This window comes from Acanthochromis polyacanthus, chromosome 3, assembly GCF_021347895.1.
Source record: "Acanthochromis polyacanthus isolate Apoly-LR-REF ecotype Palm Island chromosome 3, KAUST_Apoly_ChrSc, whole genome shotgun sequence".
Lineage (NCBI taxonomy): Eukaryota > Metazoa > Chordata > Actinopteri > Pomacentridae > Acanthochromis > Acanthochromis polyacanthus.
The window spans coordinates 10,361,244-10,382,575 of NC_067115.1; the positions used below are offsets into that span (position 1 = coordinate 10,361,244).

General features: G+C 42.8%; 2 protein-coding genes across 3 annotated transcripts; one reads left to right on the top strand and one right to left on the bottom strand.

Moving 5' to 3' along the window:
• Positions 1–1,779: 1,779 nt before the first annotated feature.
• Positions 1,780–4,526, bottom strand: ccdc175 (coiled-coil domain containing 175). The gene has a single exon (XM_022197545.2). The coding sequence runs from the start codon at positions 4,192–4,194 to the stop codon at positions 2,002–2,004; it is 2,193 nt and encodes a 730-aa protein (XP_022053237.2). The 5' UTR covers positions 4,195–4,526; the 3' UTR covers positions 1,780–2,001.
• Positions 4,527–6,482: 1,956 nt separating this feature from the next.
• Positions 6,483–21,283, top strand: LOC110953502 (uncharacterized). Of its 2 annotated transcripts, none has more exons than XM_022197544.2 (7): positions 6,483–6,782; positions 8,623–8,954; positions 13,359–13,423; positions 13,520–13,677; positions 13,823–14,329; positions 15,684–17,176; positions 19,120–21,283. In XM_022197544.2, exons 1-7 carry the CDS (start codon positions 6,542–6,544, stop codon positions 19,798–19,800), a joined length of 3,477 nt encoding a protein of 1,158 aa, XP_022053236.1. In that variant the 5' UTR covers positions 6,483–6,541; the 3' UTR covers positions 19,801–21,283. The 2 variants fall into 2 exon arrangements, with proteins under 2 accessions (XP_022053236.1, XP_022053235.1); XM_022197543.2 differs by lacking the exon at positions 6,483–6,782 and adding an exon at positions 6,810–7,986.
• Positions 21,284–21,332: the final 49 nt, after the last annotated feature.

The window sequence follows — 21,332 nt, forward strand, 5'->3', positions numbered from 1 at the left end:
TTTGACATCAACCACAGCCCTGATATAGGAGATAAGCAGATACATTGAAACAGAGGGAATGCTAAAGATAGCAAACAGCTTCTAATATTTTCTGACCACACCATAAAACTAAAGATACTGTAGCTGTCGGTTCAGAGCAAAGTTAGAGCTCCTTAACTTGCTCTGAACCGGCAGCTACAGTATCGTTAGCTGTTAGTTCAGAGCAAAGTTTCCTTTTGTTTTTTCTGAAGCTTTACCTTCTTACTGGAATGAACTGATGGTTGGCTCTCAACTTCAACTCTTCAGCTGCTGAGGTCTGTGTTCCACTCTCTAGCTTGACCAGTGTGAGTCCTGAGACCTGTGTGCCTCTACATGCATGAGTCTGTGCGCTTCAGTTCAGAGGGAAGTGTTGTTTGACCCTCCTGCTGCAAGGCAAGGTCACAGGCAAACAGAAACCTGGTTCCCTTCTGCCATCTGCTGTAGTAAGACGAGTTTTCACACCAAAATTTCATACAGGGGAAGTCTTGAAAAGAAGAAAAAATAAGTGTTTATCATTCCCAGGATCCAACTAGAAAACACTGAAAACTGATATGGTTGCTCAAAAACACTGATGGAACAAGAAATGGGTTGTTCTGCTATTTTAGTTTGGCAAAATCATTGCTTTGCTTTGTGAAGTGAAAACATTGGGGAAGAAATCTCTCGAAAAACAAGGACTGATTAAAATGGTTATTAAATCAGCATGTCCTACGTGGACTACTAAAAGATGCCCACAGCTCGTGTCTTCTTCAAGGCATTGAGCAAATTTAATGCAGTTAACCAAACAGGAAGCACAGTGTCTATTAATACTCACACAAGAGCTGCACCAAACATCCCAGATTCCACCTCTAAATGAATTCCACTGACTGCAAATCTAGTTAATTTGGTCTGTATGTGACATGTCTTAACGACACAAAAAAGAACACCAGCAACAACAAAAAGAAAAAGCCTCAAATACAAGAAATTCAACATATCACCAAAGTCACAAATACACAGGATATCATACCCTCAGTTTAGAATAACAGTGCCTGTGTTTATCTTCACATATTATAAAAAAAATTATGATAAAATAAATCACATAGCTATTGCAAAAACTATAAAATCAATTGTCTCATGAAGACTTGAATTTTCACAACTCTGTCTTCAAATTCAAAGTATTTCTAGTTAAAGTAACATTTCAGTCACTTGCACACACAGATCTTTCATCATGTCAATGTCATATATACTGAAAGGCACCATATTGTGCCCCCTTCAGTGAACTAAATAAAATCTTATATGCCCCTGGAATGTGTCTTTCAATTTGTTTTAACTCAAAACACTGAAAAAATGGTTAATTTCCCCTTGACTGTATAACGCTTGGTTTTAGTGATGTTATAAGCGAGCTATTTCAGTAAATGCATCTGAGCTCCTGCTGTTAACGTCGCAGGAAGAAGACTCTCATTAACTGAGGGAATGGCAACTATAGTGTGTTATGCAGCATGGCCAGGAGTTTTTTAGAGGACATTGGCTGTTGCACCCTCTATTAATGCCAGTGGAAAACCCTATCCGGATAATCTAGATTACTTTTAATTAAGCCCTATTAATACAGAGCATGCATACATTTATCTTTCTTGACTTAAAGCATGTTGCAGACGATGGTAGAACGCTCTCAAAATCAGTGAAATTGTTGCATTATTGTTCCTTCCTTAGCAAAAGAAACTGGTTTAAATGAGCCTTGGTATGTTTGTGTTTTTATTCCAGCACACGGAAGAACAAACCAGTGGGTGAGGTGCAATAGTTTAATCAGGGAATTTCATGAAGGTGTTACAACAGACAATGAAACAAAAATGTTCAAAGCTCCAAAGTAAAGTGCTAAATTTATGACCTGTTGTGGGACTACATAAACACTCTTAAAGAACTGTATCTGTTTTTCCACTGCACAGAAAGAGAGCATTTGAAAGCCATTTGTATTCTGTATAAAGTCAGCTTTGCTGTTTCACTGTTGTTTTATCTCCCAGATGTTTGCTGAAGTCCAGCATATGTTGGTGCAGGAGTGTGCTGACATGTCCTAACTCCTGTCTCCTGATCTTCAGATGGTTCAACAGAGAAACTATCGACTCTAACAGGACACCATCTCTGCATTGACTTTCCTGCGTTTACCAATAAATCCTCCCTCCAGGCCTCCTGTAAACTCTCAAACAAGGCCTTAGTGTCCTGGTTGAACTGCTGGAACTCCTGCTGGTATCGGTCTTTGTGCTGCTTGGCTCTGCTCACCTCTTCTGTCATCTGTCTGATACAGAGATGCATTCTGCTGTTCTCCATGTTGACCTCCTCCAGTTTCACATTGTTGTTATAGATGCTCACCTCCACGGCCGTCAGCTCTGAGGCCTGTTTGTCGAGCATGTCCATGTAGTGCTCTCTCAGCTCCTCCAGCTCGGACTTGAGTTGCTCTTTGGGCTGAAGCAGGATGCTGGTTTTCTCCTTCAGCCGCTTAATCGACATCTCCAGCTCAATCTTTTTCCTATTCAGCTCAAAAGCGTGCGCTTTCAGTTTCTCGTGCCGGTCTTGCGCCTCGTTCCACTCAGTCTCCACTTCCTTCAGCACCTCCTCTTTCCCTTCCACCTCCCTCTGCTTCTCCTCATTCCTCTTTGTGATACTCTCAACCTCTGTGGCAAACTGCTGGATTTCCTGCTCGTGCATGCTCTCTATTTGTCTGTACTCTAACTCAGACTGGTTAATATGGCTCATCAGTAAACCATCATGCGAGCTCTTGGGCTGTCTCAGCTGGAGCGCTGCCTCGTCTCGTTGCAGCTCCTCATATCTCCTCCTGGTGTCGCTGGTATCAGACTTCATTTTTGCCACGTACTCCTCCTGCTTCCTGTTCGCCTCCTCCAGGAGCTGACTGAGCTGGCGCCTCTCCTCCTCTAAATGGCTGATGTTCTTCTTCTCTGTTTTCACATTCTCGCATAGCTCTTCCTGATTCCTCTCAAACAAACGCTTATTGATAGTGTCTGTTTCCAGGAGTTCACCGATCAGCTTTTCCATCTCTTTGATCTCCTTGCTGTGTCTGACAATGGAAGCAATGCGCTCCTCCAGCTGCAGCTTGGACCGCTCCAGTTGCTGCAACATACTGAGATACTCAGCCCTCACCTCGGTTTCTTCACGGTGCCGAAACTTGAACACCTCACAGATCTGAACCAAAGCGTCTTGACGGAGCAACCTTGATGCCCGACCATCTTCTATTTTACCTTCAGCTGTGGTGATTTCCTCTTGAAGGTGCTGGACTGCAAGTGTGAAGGCTTCCCCTAACTCACGCAACTCCTTCTTCAGCGTTTCTTTCTGCTGCCTCAGCTCCTGATGCTTTTGGATTTCCCCTTCCAGCTTTTTCTCACACTGGCACCGAGACGCTGTCAGCCTTCGGATGTTGCTCTCCTCCTTGGCCATGTGAACTGTAACTTCATTCAGATGGTCAGAAGATTCTTGTTTCTTGCTGGTGAGTCTGTCCAGCTCTTTTCTGCGCCTCCTGATCGCTTGATTCTGCTGCTTAATCGTCTCCCCGGCCTGGTCCACCTCTCCTGACAGGTTGTGGTTTTTCACAGAGAAAGCTTCTCTCTCCAGTGCCATGCTTTGCTCCAGTGCTACTTTATCCCGGTCCACAGCAGCAATGCAGGACTTGATCGCCTCTGTCCGCTCCCGTGTCTGATCCAGTTGTATCTGCGAGCTATATTTGAGGGTGATTTGATCGTTCAGAGTTGCGATGACGGCTTCATACTCAGCCTTCACCTGTTCTCGCTCTGGCTGCAGCGCTTTGTTTTGGTTCAGAAGTTCCTGATGCCTCCTCATGGTCTCTTCTTGGAGCTGAGAAGCTGCGTTGAGCTCTTTGCGGAGCGTCTCTATCTCCTCAGCGTTGGACGCCCGGGCTGCCGCTATGTCTGTCATTATTTCCTCGGTCATTCGCTCGCGTATGCCGTTAATCTGGTGCCTCAGCTTGCTGTTTTCTATCGTTTCCACCTCTAAATGTTCGTGAGCAGCCCGCCTGTTCGCCTCCAGCTCGGTGATGGCAGCCGTTATCTCCGTGAAGTGGAGGCTGGCTTCAGGTGCGAACGGGACTCCCTCCTCTCTCAGCTGCTTGTCCAGCTCCTTTAAATGTTCCAGAGCCGCCATCACGGCCGGGAAGTCGGGAACGAGGCAAGAGGCCATGATTTGCCAGTCGTTTTGTTTGTTTTAGCTGCGTGGTTCTCGAAAGTGTGTCCGCGGCGTTAAAGTTCAGGAAGTTTCTACAGAGTGCTGTCGCCATAGCAACAGCTGCTACGGCAAACCGATGAGGCCAGAAATGCTCGCTAACGGCCAACCGTGAAATAAAGCGGAATCCAGTACTAAAGCTGGAGCTGTCCGCAAACAAGCTAAGCTAAAACGAAATTTAGAGGCACATAAAAGTCGGGTAAATTATGTGCTCGTAGGTATTGGTAAATACGAAGCACTACGACAGACAACATTCACGAAAATAAAGCGTTTTAAATGTCCGCAACGGGTTTAGCGCTTACCTGACAGGAGTAACAATTAACGAGTAGACGTTCACATTCACCCTCAGTTCCTCAGCATGTCTGTGTTCGTCTTTACAGTAAGCTAATACTGTATGAGCTGAAGTCACAGGTTTGGTCGCTAAACGAGATGGCGAGATGCACACGAGCTGCGGTGTTGCCAGATTTGAACATTTCACGTAAATCGGATAAAAGGGGAGCGTTGTTATCGCTGCGGTTGTATGAGCATCTGGTTGTTGTTTTTATTATTGCCTTTGTGTTTGTTCTGTGGTAATTACTGTTAAAATATTGCATTTTGTATTGTAGTTTCCTCTTGTTTTAACTCATCTTATATTCACCTGGCCTTACTGTCTTTGGCATCTGCTTTTTAAAGGCGCCAAGCAAAACAATAATATCCTTTTAAAAAATATTTGCACAAGAGAGACAGACCTGTATTAAAAGTTCCAACCTTTCACATTGCACATTAGGGTTTAAATACTTTAATCAATGTATTTGCATTTTTTATTGTATAAATATCATGTTTTGTATTTTTGTGCTACCCCTATTTATGCACTTTTAAACTGAGATTTCACTTAAATGTAAACTTTAGTATTCTTTGTTTGGTCTTACTGTCTGGCCTGTTGTAATGTTCTTTTTCCTTGTTGGTACACTGCTCTTTAAAAGTGCTCTTTAACCTGACTGTTTGCTTAACCATTTTTTAATAGATACTGTTTTTACATGGTACTCTTTAATACATTTACATTAAGCCAATTACCACAAACTGACACATAGCAAAGCTGATAAGTTTACCTCTTTTTTAAAAAATTCATTTATTTGAAAATTTTAAATGCCGGTATGTTTCTGAGTACACATGACATTTAACTCTTTCTAACTTTTGCTAGAGCAAGTGCTAATATTTCACAGTAAAATCACACATACCCCAGGTTTGCTGAATGTTTATTTGTTGGTAGTATGTCTAATGAAGGGACTTTATTGCCTTGAACCTATTAAACTAGGCCTCGTGATTGGATAAAACTGCAGAAGCCATACAGGAGCTAAAGGTTGGCTTTAGCAGATCAAGCAAAATGCCAAACAAATGGAATTAACCAAGATTTCAGATACTACCTGATACACAGGTTTAGACATTCAGCTTTTCAACTACATTCATTTAAAGCAAATAGTTGATTATACATTTAACACAATGAGCTAAATTACTTTGTACTTTTGGTACTGTATTGTAATTACGTTATTTTTGTTACAACACAAAAGGAAGCAGTGAGTTGAAAAACAGATCGGCAGAGGGATTAACTTTTGTCACAGCAGACATTTTGACTTATCACAGCAAGAAAATAAGTGGAATTAACAGAATAAATCCTGGTTCAGTTTTATTATGTGTTCCAGTAAACTGTAAGAGTCAATCAGCACACAAAAAGGGTAAAGCCACCATAACTATTGCACCTGTGCATGTCCTGCTGTGACATTTCAAACTATCCGATGTGAAAATGGTTTATTGCTGCCAGGGAGAAATTTAAAGTAAAATCTTTTTTTTCTAGTTTGGAAAGAAATTGATTTACATTTGAATTTAAACATGCAAATTTCACAGACATTTGCAAATATCTGGTAATTTTTTCTTTTCCTTACATGCATGTTTTGTGCGAGTGTGTTGACAACAGGACCTGGCAACCCTACCGTCGCAGTGTGTTGTCGTTGGTCCGCTAAGAAAGGCGTGCAAATCACAGAAATAGAGCAGGTAGAAGGTACACCAACGGCCAAATGACTGTCTCCTATGAATTAATAATGACAGCCACTGAAAATTCTTGAAATATTTGTTAATGAATTAGCATTTGCACAAAATAAATACCAAGCTGTCACATTTTTCCTCTGTAGTAGTAGCTATAGTTGTACTGAAATGAATGTGCCGTGCAGTTATGCAGTGGTCTTGAAATGCAGTTTGCCTCTGAGTGTTCAATCTATCCGTCCCAGATCTGCAGCCAGCGGACAGGCTGCAGAAAAGCAGAAAAAGAAACATGGATCTGATCACCAAACCGAGGAGCAAGTCCGTCGTGTGGTTGTATTTTGGGCTGAAAGCAGATGACAAAGGGCAGCCTTTGAACTCCGAGGAGGCTGTTTGCAGGTTGTGCCGAAAAATAGTGCTGGCAAAAAGTGGAAATACCACGAATTTAAGAAGTCATCTGAGACGACGACATCGTGCAGATCTTTTTGAGACCACTTCCCCCACGACCTCTGGAGCTTTGTTAGAGGCTCAAGGTGATTTAACAACTAATTGCGTTATTTCGTTGCAAAAATATGCTAGAATGTAATGTGTGCATCATATTATTGTTTCCCAGCAGAGATCTGTAACTCCACATGCAGCTATCCTCCTTACAGCTGTAATATGCAACTACAATGGGAGTCTGTTACTAGTGTTTTAAAGTTGGGTTCAACTGTAGAGCTGCTAAATGTAATAAACATAGGCCCTGATAATAATGCTGTTATTCAATTCAATTCCAAGCATTTTATGTGTTCCCGAGGGGCAATTCAAAGGCACAGAGAGCAGCACATGGGATGCAAACAAGCATGAGCCTTAAACATAGAAACTGTTTTAAAAAATGCTGCAGTAACCAACCACATTCTAAGCAGTTGTGATTATCTAGGTCAATATATACTGTAAATTAGACTATAAGCCGCGACTTTTTTCTCATGCCCTGGACCCTGTGGCTTATCCAAGGGTGCGGTTAATGTATGGATTTTTACGGTCGCGCTTCATGCCCCCAATACGTTTTTTGCGTGGTCACATCAGACCAATGAAATTACCGAACAGGGCACAGTGGACCAATGAAACTGTTCGAATAAAATCAAATTCAAGCGCACTAAATTCTTCAGATCAGTTATTTTGGGCTTCATGCACACAACCTCATCATGGAGAATCCAAGAAGAAATGCATACAACGCGGCCTTTAAGTTAAAAGCAATCAAGCTAGCTGTCGAGGAAGGAAATAGAGCTGCTGCACGTAAGCTTGGCGTTAGCGAATCGATGGTGAGACGTTGGAGAGGGCAGCGTGAAGAACTGACTCGATGCAAAAAGACGAGAAAAGCTTTCAGGGGTAAAAAATGCAGATGGGCCGACCTTGAAAACGTTCTTGAAGACTGGGTGAACACACAGAGAGCAGGCGTTTCCACCGTGCAGATGAGAATGAAAGCCAAATCAATCGCCACCGAAAAGAAGATTGAAGATTTTAAAGGTGGACCATCTTGGTGTTTCCGATTTATGAGGCGAAAAGGCATATTCATCAAGGCACGGACTAGTTCGTGTCAGCAACTCACTCCCGACTACGAGGAAAAACATACAAACTCCTGCAAATTCATTCAAACAAAGATAGCCGAGAATTCCATCGGACCAGACGACATCATAAATGTGAAAGAAGTACCTCTGACGTCTGACCTGCCTCTCACTCCGACTGTTAACACGAAAGGTGAATCGTCCATCATGCTGAAAACAACTGGCCATGAGAGAATGCATTTCACTTGTGTTCTGAGCTGCCGTGTTACTGCACTGTCAATGCCATGTTACAGGCACTGTTTTTTTTTAAAAAGCATTTGTTTAATAAAAATTTGTATAAATATCTCTTATTACAATGTGGACACCTGCAGCTTATATTCAGGTGCGCTCAATAGTCCGGAATTTACGGTAATTGAGGGACTTTTGTATATCTTGCATACATTTTTATTAAAGGCGTGAAGAATTTATGTTGTGTAAAGTATTGAGAGAAACAGTGGCAGAAAGTCAGAATGTAAAAAGAAACAATGATGCTATAGCAAGTTAAATAAAGTTTTCATGGTCGGGGAGTTAAATACCATGGACTGAAACAAACTCAAAGCTCCTGTCTTTGCTGTACATACCTAAAAATGTTGCACCTGTATTTTTTAATGTAATATTTCTATTGTTGAACAGTAATATTGCATTTTAATACAGCAACATCCACAGAGGATCATTGTTGCCTTTCTGTTCTTGCATCTAAAATGATGAATTTACCCGCATTGACTGTCAGCAATATCTCACCATAATTCCATATTTCACTATTTCTCTGCTGTGTTTTTTTTCCCTCCAGGTTTGGATCTAAACCAAGAGGAACTCTTTGAGGATGTTCCCTGCCTCCAAGCAGCCTCCAACCAGAACTATGTTCCAGATGCAGTGCTGCCGCCTGGAGAGCCGTGGCTCCGTGGCGGTCCTTATCGGGCGGTGCTGTCACTGCCCTCCTGTCTGTGCCTCTGTGGGGATGTGGGATCTGGACTATCTGGTCCTGGATCTGCTGGCGAGGAGCAGATGGGGGAGATGAAAGTGTTCGCCAAGTGTCACCTGCAGCAGGGCGTTATGTTCGGGCCATTTGTCGGGGAAGTGTGCAAAGGACAAATGCCAGCCAACCTCAAATACGCCTGGGCTGTGAGTAGACCAACTGATTATTTTTCATACAGGATTGTGGAAACAGTATTTTAACCTACAGTGGCAGAGCTTCTATCTCCAGCTCTTCCTTCCTCATGAAGGAAGGTGAGTGTGAATTTGCAGAAAACATAAACTGCAGTGCATCACAGCTAAGATGTGCAAACCAGCTAATCACATCTCAGATTAAATAGAAACCGTAAAGAAGAGTTACGTGTTAGGATGCGAGGGGCAAAATTACTTTTACTATTTTCTAAATTGGATGTAAGGAAGTCAGAGAACCGAGGTCAGCCAGCAATAGTGGTGACTCTTTATTATAGTTATGTTATTACAGTCAGACTCTCGGATTAAAAAAAACTCACTTATATAAGAAAAAAAGCACTATAATCCTTTTTACACATAAAAACTTAATTTCAAAAGCAATAAAATGCAGTTTTAGTTGATCTAGTATGAACACGGTGTCCGCTAATTTTAGCTGACTTTAATTTAAACAATTAATGCTGTGTGACTGACATTGCAGACTCAGTTCTTCTGAATCCATTACTCATATCTACTTATGCTACTGTTTAACTACCATTTTTGTACAGGATACCAGTTTTATGGTCTTACTGCACATCAGACTGAAATAGCTGTGTATTGCTGGCCTCTGTGGTTGAAAATTTAAATGAAACGCCACGATTCCTTAAAGTTAAGCAAGATATTACACCTAGAACTATAAGTTAGCAAAAAACTTTTTTTGACATGTCTCAAGTTACTCTTGAAATGAAAATGCTCATATTTTGAATGATTAATCAATCCTTTAAGCCTCTGGGGCCTCATTTATAAAACATTGCGTTTGATCCATACTAAAAGTTTGCGTACGCCGAAAATCTGAAATGGGCGTATGCCCTTCGCCCCTGATTTATAAAACTGTGCGTAAGCACAGCTGCACGCAATTTCTTAATAAATCACACACCAGCTGGAAGATTGCACAGGTGGATCCACCTCACATTCCGCCCACAACACACCCACATTTTACCATGAATGGTCAATGCAAAGTAACTCATGAATGTATCTGTATATAAATAAGCTGCTGATCCACGGCATTTCACGCAGCGCCGGCCTGCAGTCTTTTCACTGCTGTGCGTCAGGATGAATGAATCATGTGTTGACCCAGGCCAATCTGCCACTAAATTTGTTATGATCATGTCCGAAGTACAAATAATTTGTACACTGATTGAACGTACATTTTTTCGGTTCACATAGACAAATGAATTTTCACTCGGAGCCCTTACAGCAGCATGAGTGCAGTCAGTTACGCCGATTACATTTGGGAAACCGGACATCACTGCAAATTGCCGTTTAATGTTGGCCTGTTCACCCACAGTGTAAGGAAGCCTGATGTATTGACTGGTCATGTTTATAATGTCATCAAAACAGCTGGCATTATTGCGCTGAGGGATGGTTGTGATATCCCAGACCTAAAGGAAATCATTTAACTGTATATCAGACCCAGATAGGATTTAGACAACAAATGAAACCTCATATATTCTTCATATAAAACACATACCTGTCGACCACTTCCCGCTGGAAGGAGCCGGTGTCGCCAGAAACCCCGGAGTCGTCAGCTCCTGTGTCTGTACCGGGATGGCGTGGTTTCGGCGGGTGGGTCGGTCTAAGACGGCCCAGTTCAGTACGTAGATCCAAGAGCACTGCTTTGGGAATCTGAATCGGCTTATTCGCCGGGAAATCCCCGTGATCCCTAAAATCTCTCTCCATTCTTAACGTGATCTTCCAGCAATGCCAGCGCATCCATTGTGCCACATTACACACGGCTGTCACCCGCTATTTATCCGCTTGATCAGCGATTGGACTGATTGTCACATGCCTTTTCCATGGTAATCACTGATTGGTAATCAATCAGTGCCACTCACCGCTCTATATCATTTGAAGATGGAAGTTTGATATATGAACATAGTTCTGCAAATACAGTTGTAGGCCGAATGGCGCACTATATGAACATCTACAACAATGAGGGTTTATGATTATTCGGCTCTACAAGTCTAATATGTGATAACAATACAGGTTTGAGATCAATCTGGTTTCAATTCACCACTTCACCCTCCGGCACTGCCGTTCCCTCTGTCTCCAAAATGTGCTTAAGCAAACATCAAAGTTGGCGCACTGGTGCGCACATTCTCACGCCAAGTTTGTTTTTAGAAATCACAATGTACACAGTGTACGCCACTTTCTACGCAAAGGTTGTGATTTAAGCCACTTTCTAGCCCTGTTTTGTGCGTATGTAAGCATCAAGAATCAAGGTTGGCGCACCGGTGCGCACATTCTCACGCCAAGTTTGTTTTTATAAATCACAACCTTTGCGTAGAAAGGGGCGTACGCCACTTTCTAGCCCTGTTTTGTGCGTACGCAAGCTTTATAAATGAGGCTCCAGAGCTCCAAGCACTCTCTAGGTGTTTTTGGATCCTGTCACATTTTTACTTTCCTGTGTTTTTTTTTTTTTATACTGCAATATAAAGTCCTGCACCTCTATGGAAACAGCAAAACCACGCCTAGGAGAGAGAACCGACAAATGTCCTCTGTGCAGTATGATAAAGTTTTATTGCCATAAATCCTAAAATGTATAAATTCCTGGATTGTTTACATAAATTCAATAAAGCTGGAATCAGCATGAACAGCATTTTGTATTGAGTCTGTATAGTCTCAACTGAGTCACTAATGGCATCACAGTTGTGCCAAAACTTTACATTTTTCTGTCTTTTACAAGAACTGGTTAAGTACAAATACTTTATTTTTTTTAGATGTTTATGATATGTATGATGTAAAATGATATGTATTGATATGCTTAGATTTGGTCAAGGTTAAGACAGTTTCTGGCTCTGACAAAGGGTTTAATTTTTTATTTTTTTTAAAAGATAGTATATGCCTTGTAAACCCTTCTTGTTTGCTATGGTGATGGACAGGATGACAGAAGAAGTTAGACAGGAGTCTCCATGGACTATGATGTTTGCAGATGACATTGTGATCTGTAGTGAGAGCAGGGAACAGGTGGAGGAGAAGCTAGAGGCGTGGAGGTTTGCCCTGGAAAGGAGAGGAATGAAGGTTAGCTGCAGCAAGACGGAGTATCTGTGTATGAATGAGAGGGACCCAAGTGGAAGAGTGAGGTTACAGGGAGAAGAGATCAAGAAGGTGGACGATTTTAAGTACTTAGGGTCAACAGTCCAGAGCAATGGAGAGTGTGGGGAAAGAGGTGAAGAAGCGTGTACAGGCAGGCGGGAACGGCTGGAGAAAAGTGTCAGGTGTGATGTAGGCGTGGGGGGTATTACGGTAATACCATATACTGCCGGTGTTTAAAAATAGCAGCGGTATCAGTTCCAATACCATCAGATCAATATATACCACAAGATCCCGCACGGAGTGACTTTGTGTCAAAAAAGAACACAACTTCTGCAGTCTGGGAGTATTTGAGGTTCCAGGAAAACGAGAAAGGAGAGCTGGTAAATACTGATGAAGCAATTTGTAAATTTTGCAATCAAAAGGTGATCACGAGAGATGGAAACACCTCTAACCTAAGGACGCATCTCCGAATCAACCACCCACTCACTGCTGCGAGTATTCAATTTCCGAACGTGAAGGCACAAGCCAGTAACAGTAATAGTCATGGTAATACCGTATACCCCGGTAAAATGTGAAGGAAGTTTGACGGTATCAAAATTTGGATACCGCCTAAGCCTAGTGTGATGTGTGATCGAAGAGTTTCAGCTAAAATGAAAGGAAAGGTTTACAAAACTGTGGTGAGACCAGCCATGTTGTTTGGTCTGGAGACAGTGTCCCTGAGGAAAAGACAGGAGGCAGAGCTGGAGGTAGCAGAACTGAAGATGCTGAGGTTCTCTTTGGGAGTGACCAGGATGGATAGGATCAGGAATGAGTACATCAGAGGGACAGCACATGTTAGAGGCTTTGGAGATAAAGTCAGAGAGGCCAGACTGAGATGGTTCAGACATGTCCAGAGGAGAGAGAGTGAATATATTGGTAGAAGGATGCTGAGTTTCCCACTGCCAGGGAGGAGGCCTAGAGGAAGACCAAAGAGGAGGTTTATGGATGTGGTTAAAGAGGACATGAAGGTAGTTGGTGTGAGAGAAGAGGATGCAGAAGACGGGGTTAAATGGAGGCAATTGATTCGCTGTGACGACCCCTGAAGGGCAAAGCTGAAAGGAAAAGAAGAAGAAGAAGATATGCATTGTAAACCCTCCAGCAGGTGTTGGAGTTCAGAGATTAACAATTTCAGTTCTGTAAACTTGAAATGTTGTTCAAGCTAAATTTGCTTCTGCTTGTATTTGATTCAAATTTTGTATCGTGTACTTTAATAAAAAAAAAAATTCTGACTCTGAAATTTTCTTCTTCTTCCAGATCAGGGATGATGCTGCTTTCATATATGTGGATGCCTCTGATGAGAACGTATCAAACTGGATGAGGTGAGCAGTTATTGTCTTGTCTCTCTGATTATTGTTGTTGTCTGAATGGTCTTACCTCGCTGATTAGTTACCTGCTGTGTGTGTTTGCTGTTTCAGGTACGTAACATACACCAGCAGCGAAGACAAACACAACCTGGTGGTTTTCCAGTTTTACCGTCACATCTACTACAAGGTTTCCCAGCCTATACCAGAGGGGGAAGAGCTCAGGGTCTGGATTGGGAAGGAATACGCCACTCTTCTGGGCCTGGGGATGGGTGAGTTCTGTCCCACTGGGTGATGGATACATACTAGCTCAACACTTTGGATTTTTCACTTAAGCAGGGAGTTCATTTCTCTTCAAACTGAAAATACAGCTTGCTAACATTTGCCCTGTACTTTTGTTTTTGGTGGTGAGTTCAGGTGACAATGTGAAATGTGAAGTTGGAGACAAGGAAACAGCTCTGCGCCTCCTGCAGGACATCCAGCTGGTCACCCTCCCAGAGCCCAGCAGCACTTCCCTTTGGTCGGACCAGAGCCAATCACAGAGCCCCATGCCTGTCATCAGTGACGTGACGACGATGTCAAACCCGGATGCAGCCAGCGATCCCGGCATAATTTCTGGCTCCATCCTTCCCTCCACCTCCCTAATCTGCGCTCCCTCTCCTGGCTGTCACTCGAGTGAAAAGTACGATTTTCTGCCTGGAACTGAGAAATTGCTGAAGAACCCAAACGCCCCTCCGAGCAGCCCGTGGTACTTTTTTGGGTTCGAGCCGGACCCGACCGGCCGTCCTCTGGATCGAAGCACCACAGTGTGCAAACTGTGTGTGGAGCAAGTGGGCTGTGCAGGAGGAGTCACCGATCTCCAAAACCATCTGCTTAACAAGCACCACATCAGACCACGTGACAAAGATCGCAGTGTGACAACAGGTAACTGTCATTCTCCTGCTTCTGTGTTGCATAATAGATAACGGTGTTAAAGCTGCAAGACTAGAGGAAAGTACAAGGTTATCACAAGTTATTTTTGTAGATTTCACTATATGTGTCACACGAGTGCCTGAGTCCGAGGGCTAGAGAGGAAGTGGCGTTGTCATCCGGGTGTTTACGCTCCTTCTGCAGGGAGTTATGTACAATTTCTATCAGTTATAATCTTTTACTCACCGGAGTAAGTGCAGAGATGTGAATGCAGAAACATCACTGCAATGAAGTCCAGCACAGCAAAGAAATGTGCAGTCAGTCCAAATACAAGTAAAATACAAACCAAGCGTTAAACCACAACATATTTGAAGGTCAGTCTACAAGTTAGCACACCGAAAGTGTTAAAAGTAATAATCCTTCATTTATAGCTGAACGATTATGGCAACAATGACAATACATAATTTTAGGCTCAAAATATTTTTATTACACTTCCACATTTTCCTCGTCATATTTTTATGCATAAAAATAAAGACTGCTCCTTCTTCACAGAGCATCTTGCTAAATATGATGAAACTCGTACCAAAACGTCGCTGGCTATTTCATTATGCAGTTGCACTTTCATTATTTGAAAAACAGTGAGCTGACAGCTGTGAGCTTTTAAGTAGAGTAAATTTACAAATGGTAATTTAAGCCATAATCTTGCTAATTGTTGCTGAAAGAAATGATGACTAAAATTAGACTAAAATTCTACAGTCATTCAAACACCTCTCTGAAATCTGTAACTCATCCTGAAGGGTATATGAATGTTTCTACAGATCCATAATATAGCAGTGAAGGCGTTTCTTTTACGACCACCAGAGAAAGTCAGTTTCATAATTAGTTTTCACCAGTTGTCAGGATTCGTCAACCTGGAGCCATGAATTGTAGCAAATTTTGTGCCAATCTATTCTGTTGATGCTGAGACATTACTTAGTACAGGTGAACAGTTTGACTTACAGATGGGGCTACAGGAAAACTTAGAGAATCACCCTCATCTGTAGGGCGTAGGACTTAAAAATGTAATTTAATAGCAGCACTGCATTCAACCAACCAAAATTAATATGACAGTTCACAGTGCTACACAACTGTCATGGCTAAAAATGAGAAAATTTTCTTTTACCCAACCTAGACTTCTTTGGTTATGGAGATGAATTTCTTGTCAAAATGAGTCTGAAAACCGCTCTTTTTTTTTTTTAAACCAAATGTACAGGTTTACCCAATTAAGTAACATGTAGTAGAGAACAGAATTGATCTTCTACTTGATCAGACGTTGCTAAACTGTTGAAGCTTATTTTCTGACTGACAATCTATGTTTTTGTCATTACAGGTCAACAACGCTCTCAGCCGATGATGCTTACCAGCGGTTTGCTCGGCACACTGCCCCTGGTTTTATCTGCTCAAGTGACTGATGCCATCGCCAACTTTCTCATCTTGGACCTCCAGCCCCCAGCTCTGGTAGAAGGGGAAGGCTTCAAGCAGCTGCTCCACACCCTCCTGCCTTCCTACAAGGAGCTGCTTTCCTCTTGTCAGCTCGAGGACCTCCTGAAAGACCACCACGCCAAAGGCAAGACGAGTCTAGCTCAGCTGTTGAGGCGGAAAACTGGGAGCATTGAGAGCGAAGAGTTCAGTGACCACACCGCTCCCATCGAGTTTGAGGTCAGGAGACGTGGCCGACCTCCCAGCAGATGGAGGGAAGTTCCTCACTTTGTTACGTTGAGTGGAGATGTTTGGCTCCATAACTGGCAGGGCAGCACTGAGAGGTACCTCACCCTGTGGGCGCACTACACAGACGGTCATTTTCGTTGTCAGAATCTGGCCCTTACAACCCAAAGACTGACAGAGAGTGGAACGAAGGACTACAGCCTTCGAGCAGTGGAGGCCCAGGTGAAGGTGATAGCACATGAATGGGGAGTCTCTCAGCCCAATCTGGTCTTACTGGGAGGAGAAGGGAGAAACGGGATGAGGTTGGGGACGATAAAGAGTGAGAAGGGCGGGGAGTCTGCAGCAAGTGTCTATCATCCAAACTCCACGACATTTCTGGAGCGGGATGACTCTGTGTGGCCTGAGGAGCCGCGTGCCTCAGAGTATGGCCATTCCAGTAGCCGACTTCCACCTGTCCCATGTTTCTTCAGTGCTGTCCAGGGATGCATTGAGGAAGTTATGGCACACCCCACAGTCTCTAAAACCCTCAGCCAGTTTCAGAATATTCTCTCTGCCCTGTTCCTGCCAACTGCCCACAACAAAAGCTTGTATCATCCTCACAGCCAGAGCCTCTTGGACGACCTGACGAAACAGGAACAGGCCGGACTGAAGTCGTGGGCTCACAGCCCGCCGACCTGGAATAAGCTGTACCCTTTACTGAACACGCTCATCAAACATAAAAGCCTTGTGTGTGACATAATAAGAGAGATTAAAACTGAGGGTCTCTCCGGAGAAGATGCTGCTTCAGAGTCCAATTCATCTGGCAGCTGCCATGCAAACTCTACTTCCAACACCTCAGCAAGCATCTCAATGTTGCGTTCTGAGTGGAAGGTTCTGGAGGAGCTCTGCTTGGTCCTCAAACCTCTGGACGTGGCTTGTAGAACTCTCGCCAAGGAGGCCTTCCCTCGCCTATCACTCGTCAAACCCATTCTCACCGGCTTGCTGTCACGCCACCTTGTGTCCCGGCCCGGAGATTCATCATCCATCTTGAAGGAGGTCAAGAGGATGATGAGGCAGAACTTGGCAAGCTGTTATGACAACCCTGCTGTGAACAGGGCCCTGAGTGTGGCATGTTCCCTCGATCCACAGTTCCACGGGCTGGGCTTCATGGAGGCGAAGGTGAGTTCTGAAGTTAAAATGCTAAACCCCGCACCCCTTTATGGTCACTGTTGCTATGCCTGTCAAAGCTTTTGTTCCTGCACAACGTACATACACAGTGCCTATGAAAAGTATTCACCCCATTGGATGTTTTCCCCTTAAACTGCTTTTCAACATTAGATCATGGTTAATTTGATTTAGTTTTTTTTTTTTTGACAAGAATTCCCAAAAAATAAACTCTTTCATGTCAAAGCCAAAACAGATTTTTACAAAGTATCGTCAATTACAAAAAATATATAACATGTAAAATAAGTAAAGACATTATCAATCAAACTTTATTTATAGGGTAATTTTCATACAGTTTTTAAAATGCAACACAAAGTGCTTTACAACAATTAAAAACATTAAAAACAAATAATACATGAGTATTCACCTCTTTAAATTCAGTGTTTAGTAAATGCACCTTTGTTCTCAATTTCAGCACTGTGCCTGTGTGAAGAAGTCTCAGCCATCCTTGCATGTCTGCAGTTTCACATGATTCATTCATTTTACCCTCTACTTTTACAAGCCTTTCAGGGCCTACTGCCGAGAAGCATGCCCACGTCATGATGCTGCCGCCACCATGCCTCACAGTAGGGATGGTGTGTTTGTGTTTGGTATCTGCCAAGCATATTGTCTAGTCCAGGGTTCGGCAACCTTTAACACTCAAAGAGCCATTTCGACCCGTTTCCCACAGAAAAGAAAACACCGGGAGCCGCAAAATCCTTTTGTCATTTAAAATGAAGACAACACTGCATATATCACTTTTTACCTCTATGCCCTTGTTAATCAGTCGTGATTAATTAATTACAAAGCCTCTAATTAGATAAATTCATTTTTTAAATTGTGTCCTACCACTAATATTTATCTTACTTGGTTAATGTCATTTTTGCTCCTGGACCTCATGTTACGTAATGTTAGCTGGAAATCAATATTTTGCTAATGTCTATTTAACTTGTAAAATCTAGTTATCTATTTATCTTAAGCTAATAACTTTTCTCCGGTAAGTCGCTGCCCTATTTTCCAAGACGACACTCCTCTGACTCTCTGACCTGCTGCCTGGATGCTGGACGTGTTTTTGCCAGTAACGTGTATTACCCTATCAAAGAGTAGATACTGAGCAAGACAATTATCTGTAGTCTACCTCAGTACTCATGAGTACTTTTGACTCAAAGACAGGACGTGCCTTTCTTGGAGTGGAGCTTTAATATACAGGCTTGCCATTCTTGAGTACAAAACGATGTGAAACTACAGGCGTTGCTTCCCCGTCTTCTCTGCATCAAGTTTGCGCTCTCATGTCCCAAGGGAAAACTGCAGCATATCAGGTGGAGTGACACGTCAAAATAAGAGCGATAATTTCACAATAAAACTCTATATTAAATTAAAACGCGCCTGAAAGGCAGAACAATTTATTTTCCAAAGTTACAGGGAGCCACAACAGAGGACTGAAAGAGCTGCATGCGGCTCCGGAGCCGCGGGTTGCCGACCCCTGGTCTAGTCTGATGGACAAAAAAAAAATTGATTGTGACTCTTTCAGAGGAGTCATGCGTGTCTTGGTGGCCTCCCTCGGTAGTCTCTTTCTTGCATTGACAATGAGTTTTTAAGGATGGCCTGTTTTAGACAGATTTATACATCTGCCAAATTCCTTCCATTTCTAAATGATAGATTTAGGAGATATAAAAAGCGTGCCCGATTCTGGACATATCATCAAAACTAGTGTTTTAGAAGTCATGTTACCTTTTCACATTGTATATTTTTGCCAGTGATATATATTATTTATATTTACAGCAATATTACTCTTTCATTGCATATGTTGATTTTGAGCTTTAAACATTCTGCAACTTTCGTGCCACATTAATTTCTTCGTAACAGTTTTAATATGTCAAGTGAATGATGAAAATGTTGTTGCCCTGATGGTTTTCTAGGAGCAGACAGCCACTTTTGACTGGCTAAAGAAAGAAGCTGTGAGGATTGTGAAGGAGGACAGAAGGCGGCAAGATAAGAAGCATAACCACAGTAAGAGAAGCCCTTCACCTGGATCTCCAGAGTCTGAGAGTGACTACTTGCGGAGGAGCAAACGCCTCAAAGAATCTCAGCCAATCAACTTCAGAGAGCTCGAAGACGAGGACGAAGACGATGACAGTGACCTGGGAGAAGCCAATGAGAGCGAGTCAGCTGAGCCTGGCTCTCAGGGCGGACTCTCCGGGATGGAGTTTCTGCTGGGTGACCTGTTCAGCTCGGCTCCCAGGAGCAGACAGAGCTCTGTGGAGGAGTCTGTTGACATGGAGATGTCTGTTTTCAGAGCCGACAAGGGGGCTTCGCTGGGAGTGGAGCCCCTGCAGTGGTGGAGGACGAAGGCGGTACAGTTCCCACTGCTGGCCACAGTGGCTAGGGCCTACCTGGCTGCCCCAGCGGTGGCAGGCAACGCTGCGCAGGACTACTTGAAGGATGGAACTGGAGCCATGTACAGGAAGAGGTCGAATATCCCACCTGAATGTCTGGACGCGATTCTGTTTCTGCATCACAACCACGTTCCTGCTGCTGACAGTGGACATGCAGCAGCTAGGAGTGATGACAAAAACAGTGGGAGTGAAAAGATACCATAAGCACACACAAACAGCATCCTTGACTTTTTTTTCCTTTTTTTTTACAAGCTTATGGTTCTCAGCTGCAAAGCCACTTGTCTTTACCCTCATCCAGAGTCCAACCAAACCAAAGCCTGAACACATTTAAAGATAGGGAGTTTGAATGAGGAGCATGTTGTGTGCACTGAGAACACACCTTAACATTGTCCATCTTTTATATACATGCTTAGATTGAAACATCTTTTCACAATCAGAAGTTTGAATGGCTTTATTTGACCCTAACTGTGCAGCATTTTGTTCTTTTTAAAAGTCAAGCTACATTTTTTTAACCATAAGAAATGGGAAAATAGGGGTGTCGTATTTCTGTTTGTAATTAATGCGTACAAAAGAGAAGGAAGACCGAGAAATGCAGTTTTCAGCATTTTACTACTGATTTACATCTAGCTTTGTTGTGTGAAAATATCTTGTAGCGCCAAGTGCCTTACCTTATTTCACTGCTGTCCTCAGTAGAAGGGTGTGTGTGTGTGTGTGTGTGTGTGTGTGTGTGTGTGTGTGTGTGTGTGTGTGTGTGTGTGTGTGTGTGTGTGTGTGTGTGTGTGTGTGTGTGTGTGTGTGTGTGTGTGTGTGTGTGTGTGTGTGTGTGTGTGTGTGTGTGTGTGTTCTTGCTACATTGTGAGAACCATTTTCTGCATTTAACTATCAAAGTGAGGACATTTTTACAAAGTGAGGACATTTTGGCCGGTCTTCACTTTGAAACAGCCATGTTTGAGGGTGAAGACTTGTTTTTAGAGAACAGGTATGAATTGAGGTTTGGTTAGGGTTAGGGTAAGGATTAGGGTTAGGCAATCAGTTGTGATGGTTAAGGTTAGGGTAAGGCTCTAGGAAATGCATTACGCCTATGGATGTCCTCACTAAGATAGAAGTACAAACGTGTGTGTGTGTGTGTGTGTGTGTGTAGGGTAAGGCTCTAGGAAATGCATTACGCCTATGGATGTCCTCACTAAGATAGAAGTACAAACGTGTGTGTGTGTGTGTACCCACAAAGTTCTTCATGGAACCAGTGTGTTAAACATCTATCATGTGCCTTCACTGTTGCATTATTACTTGTATTTGGGGCTAATAATCAGTAAGTTGTGAAAGAAAAAAGCCCAAAGACTTCATGCTGCTCTTCTATTAATTCACGGAAGAAATCCAAACATCATAAAGCAAGTTGATGATTTCAGAGGGATCTCAAGAAAAAAGGATGCAGCTTTGACAAAGAAACTTGCATGGAATAAAACATGCTGTTAGAATGAAATGTTTAGAGGAACGTTTCCCTTTAGTTGTGTGGGTCTGCTGTGCTGTGGTGTGTCTGCACCTCACTGTTCTCACAATAGAAGAAGCCCAGTAGCACAATGTCTGTATTCTTGAATCTTTGCATGTTCACGTACATACAGAGTTTTAGTTCTAGAATCACGTAAATATACCTATAATCTACTTTTTAAAATAAAAATAAAAAAAACCATTTGAGCATTTCTGTATTATTTCATCAGGATTATTGACTGCAGGTAAAC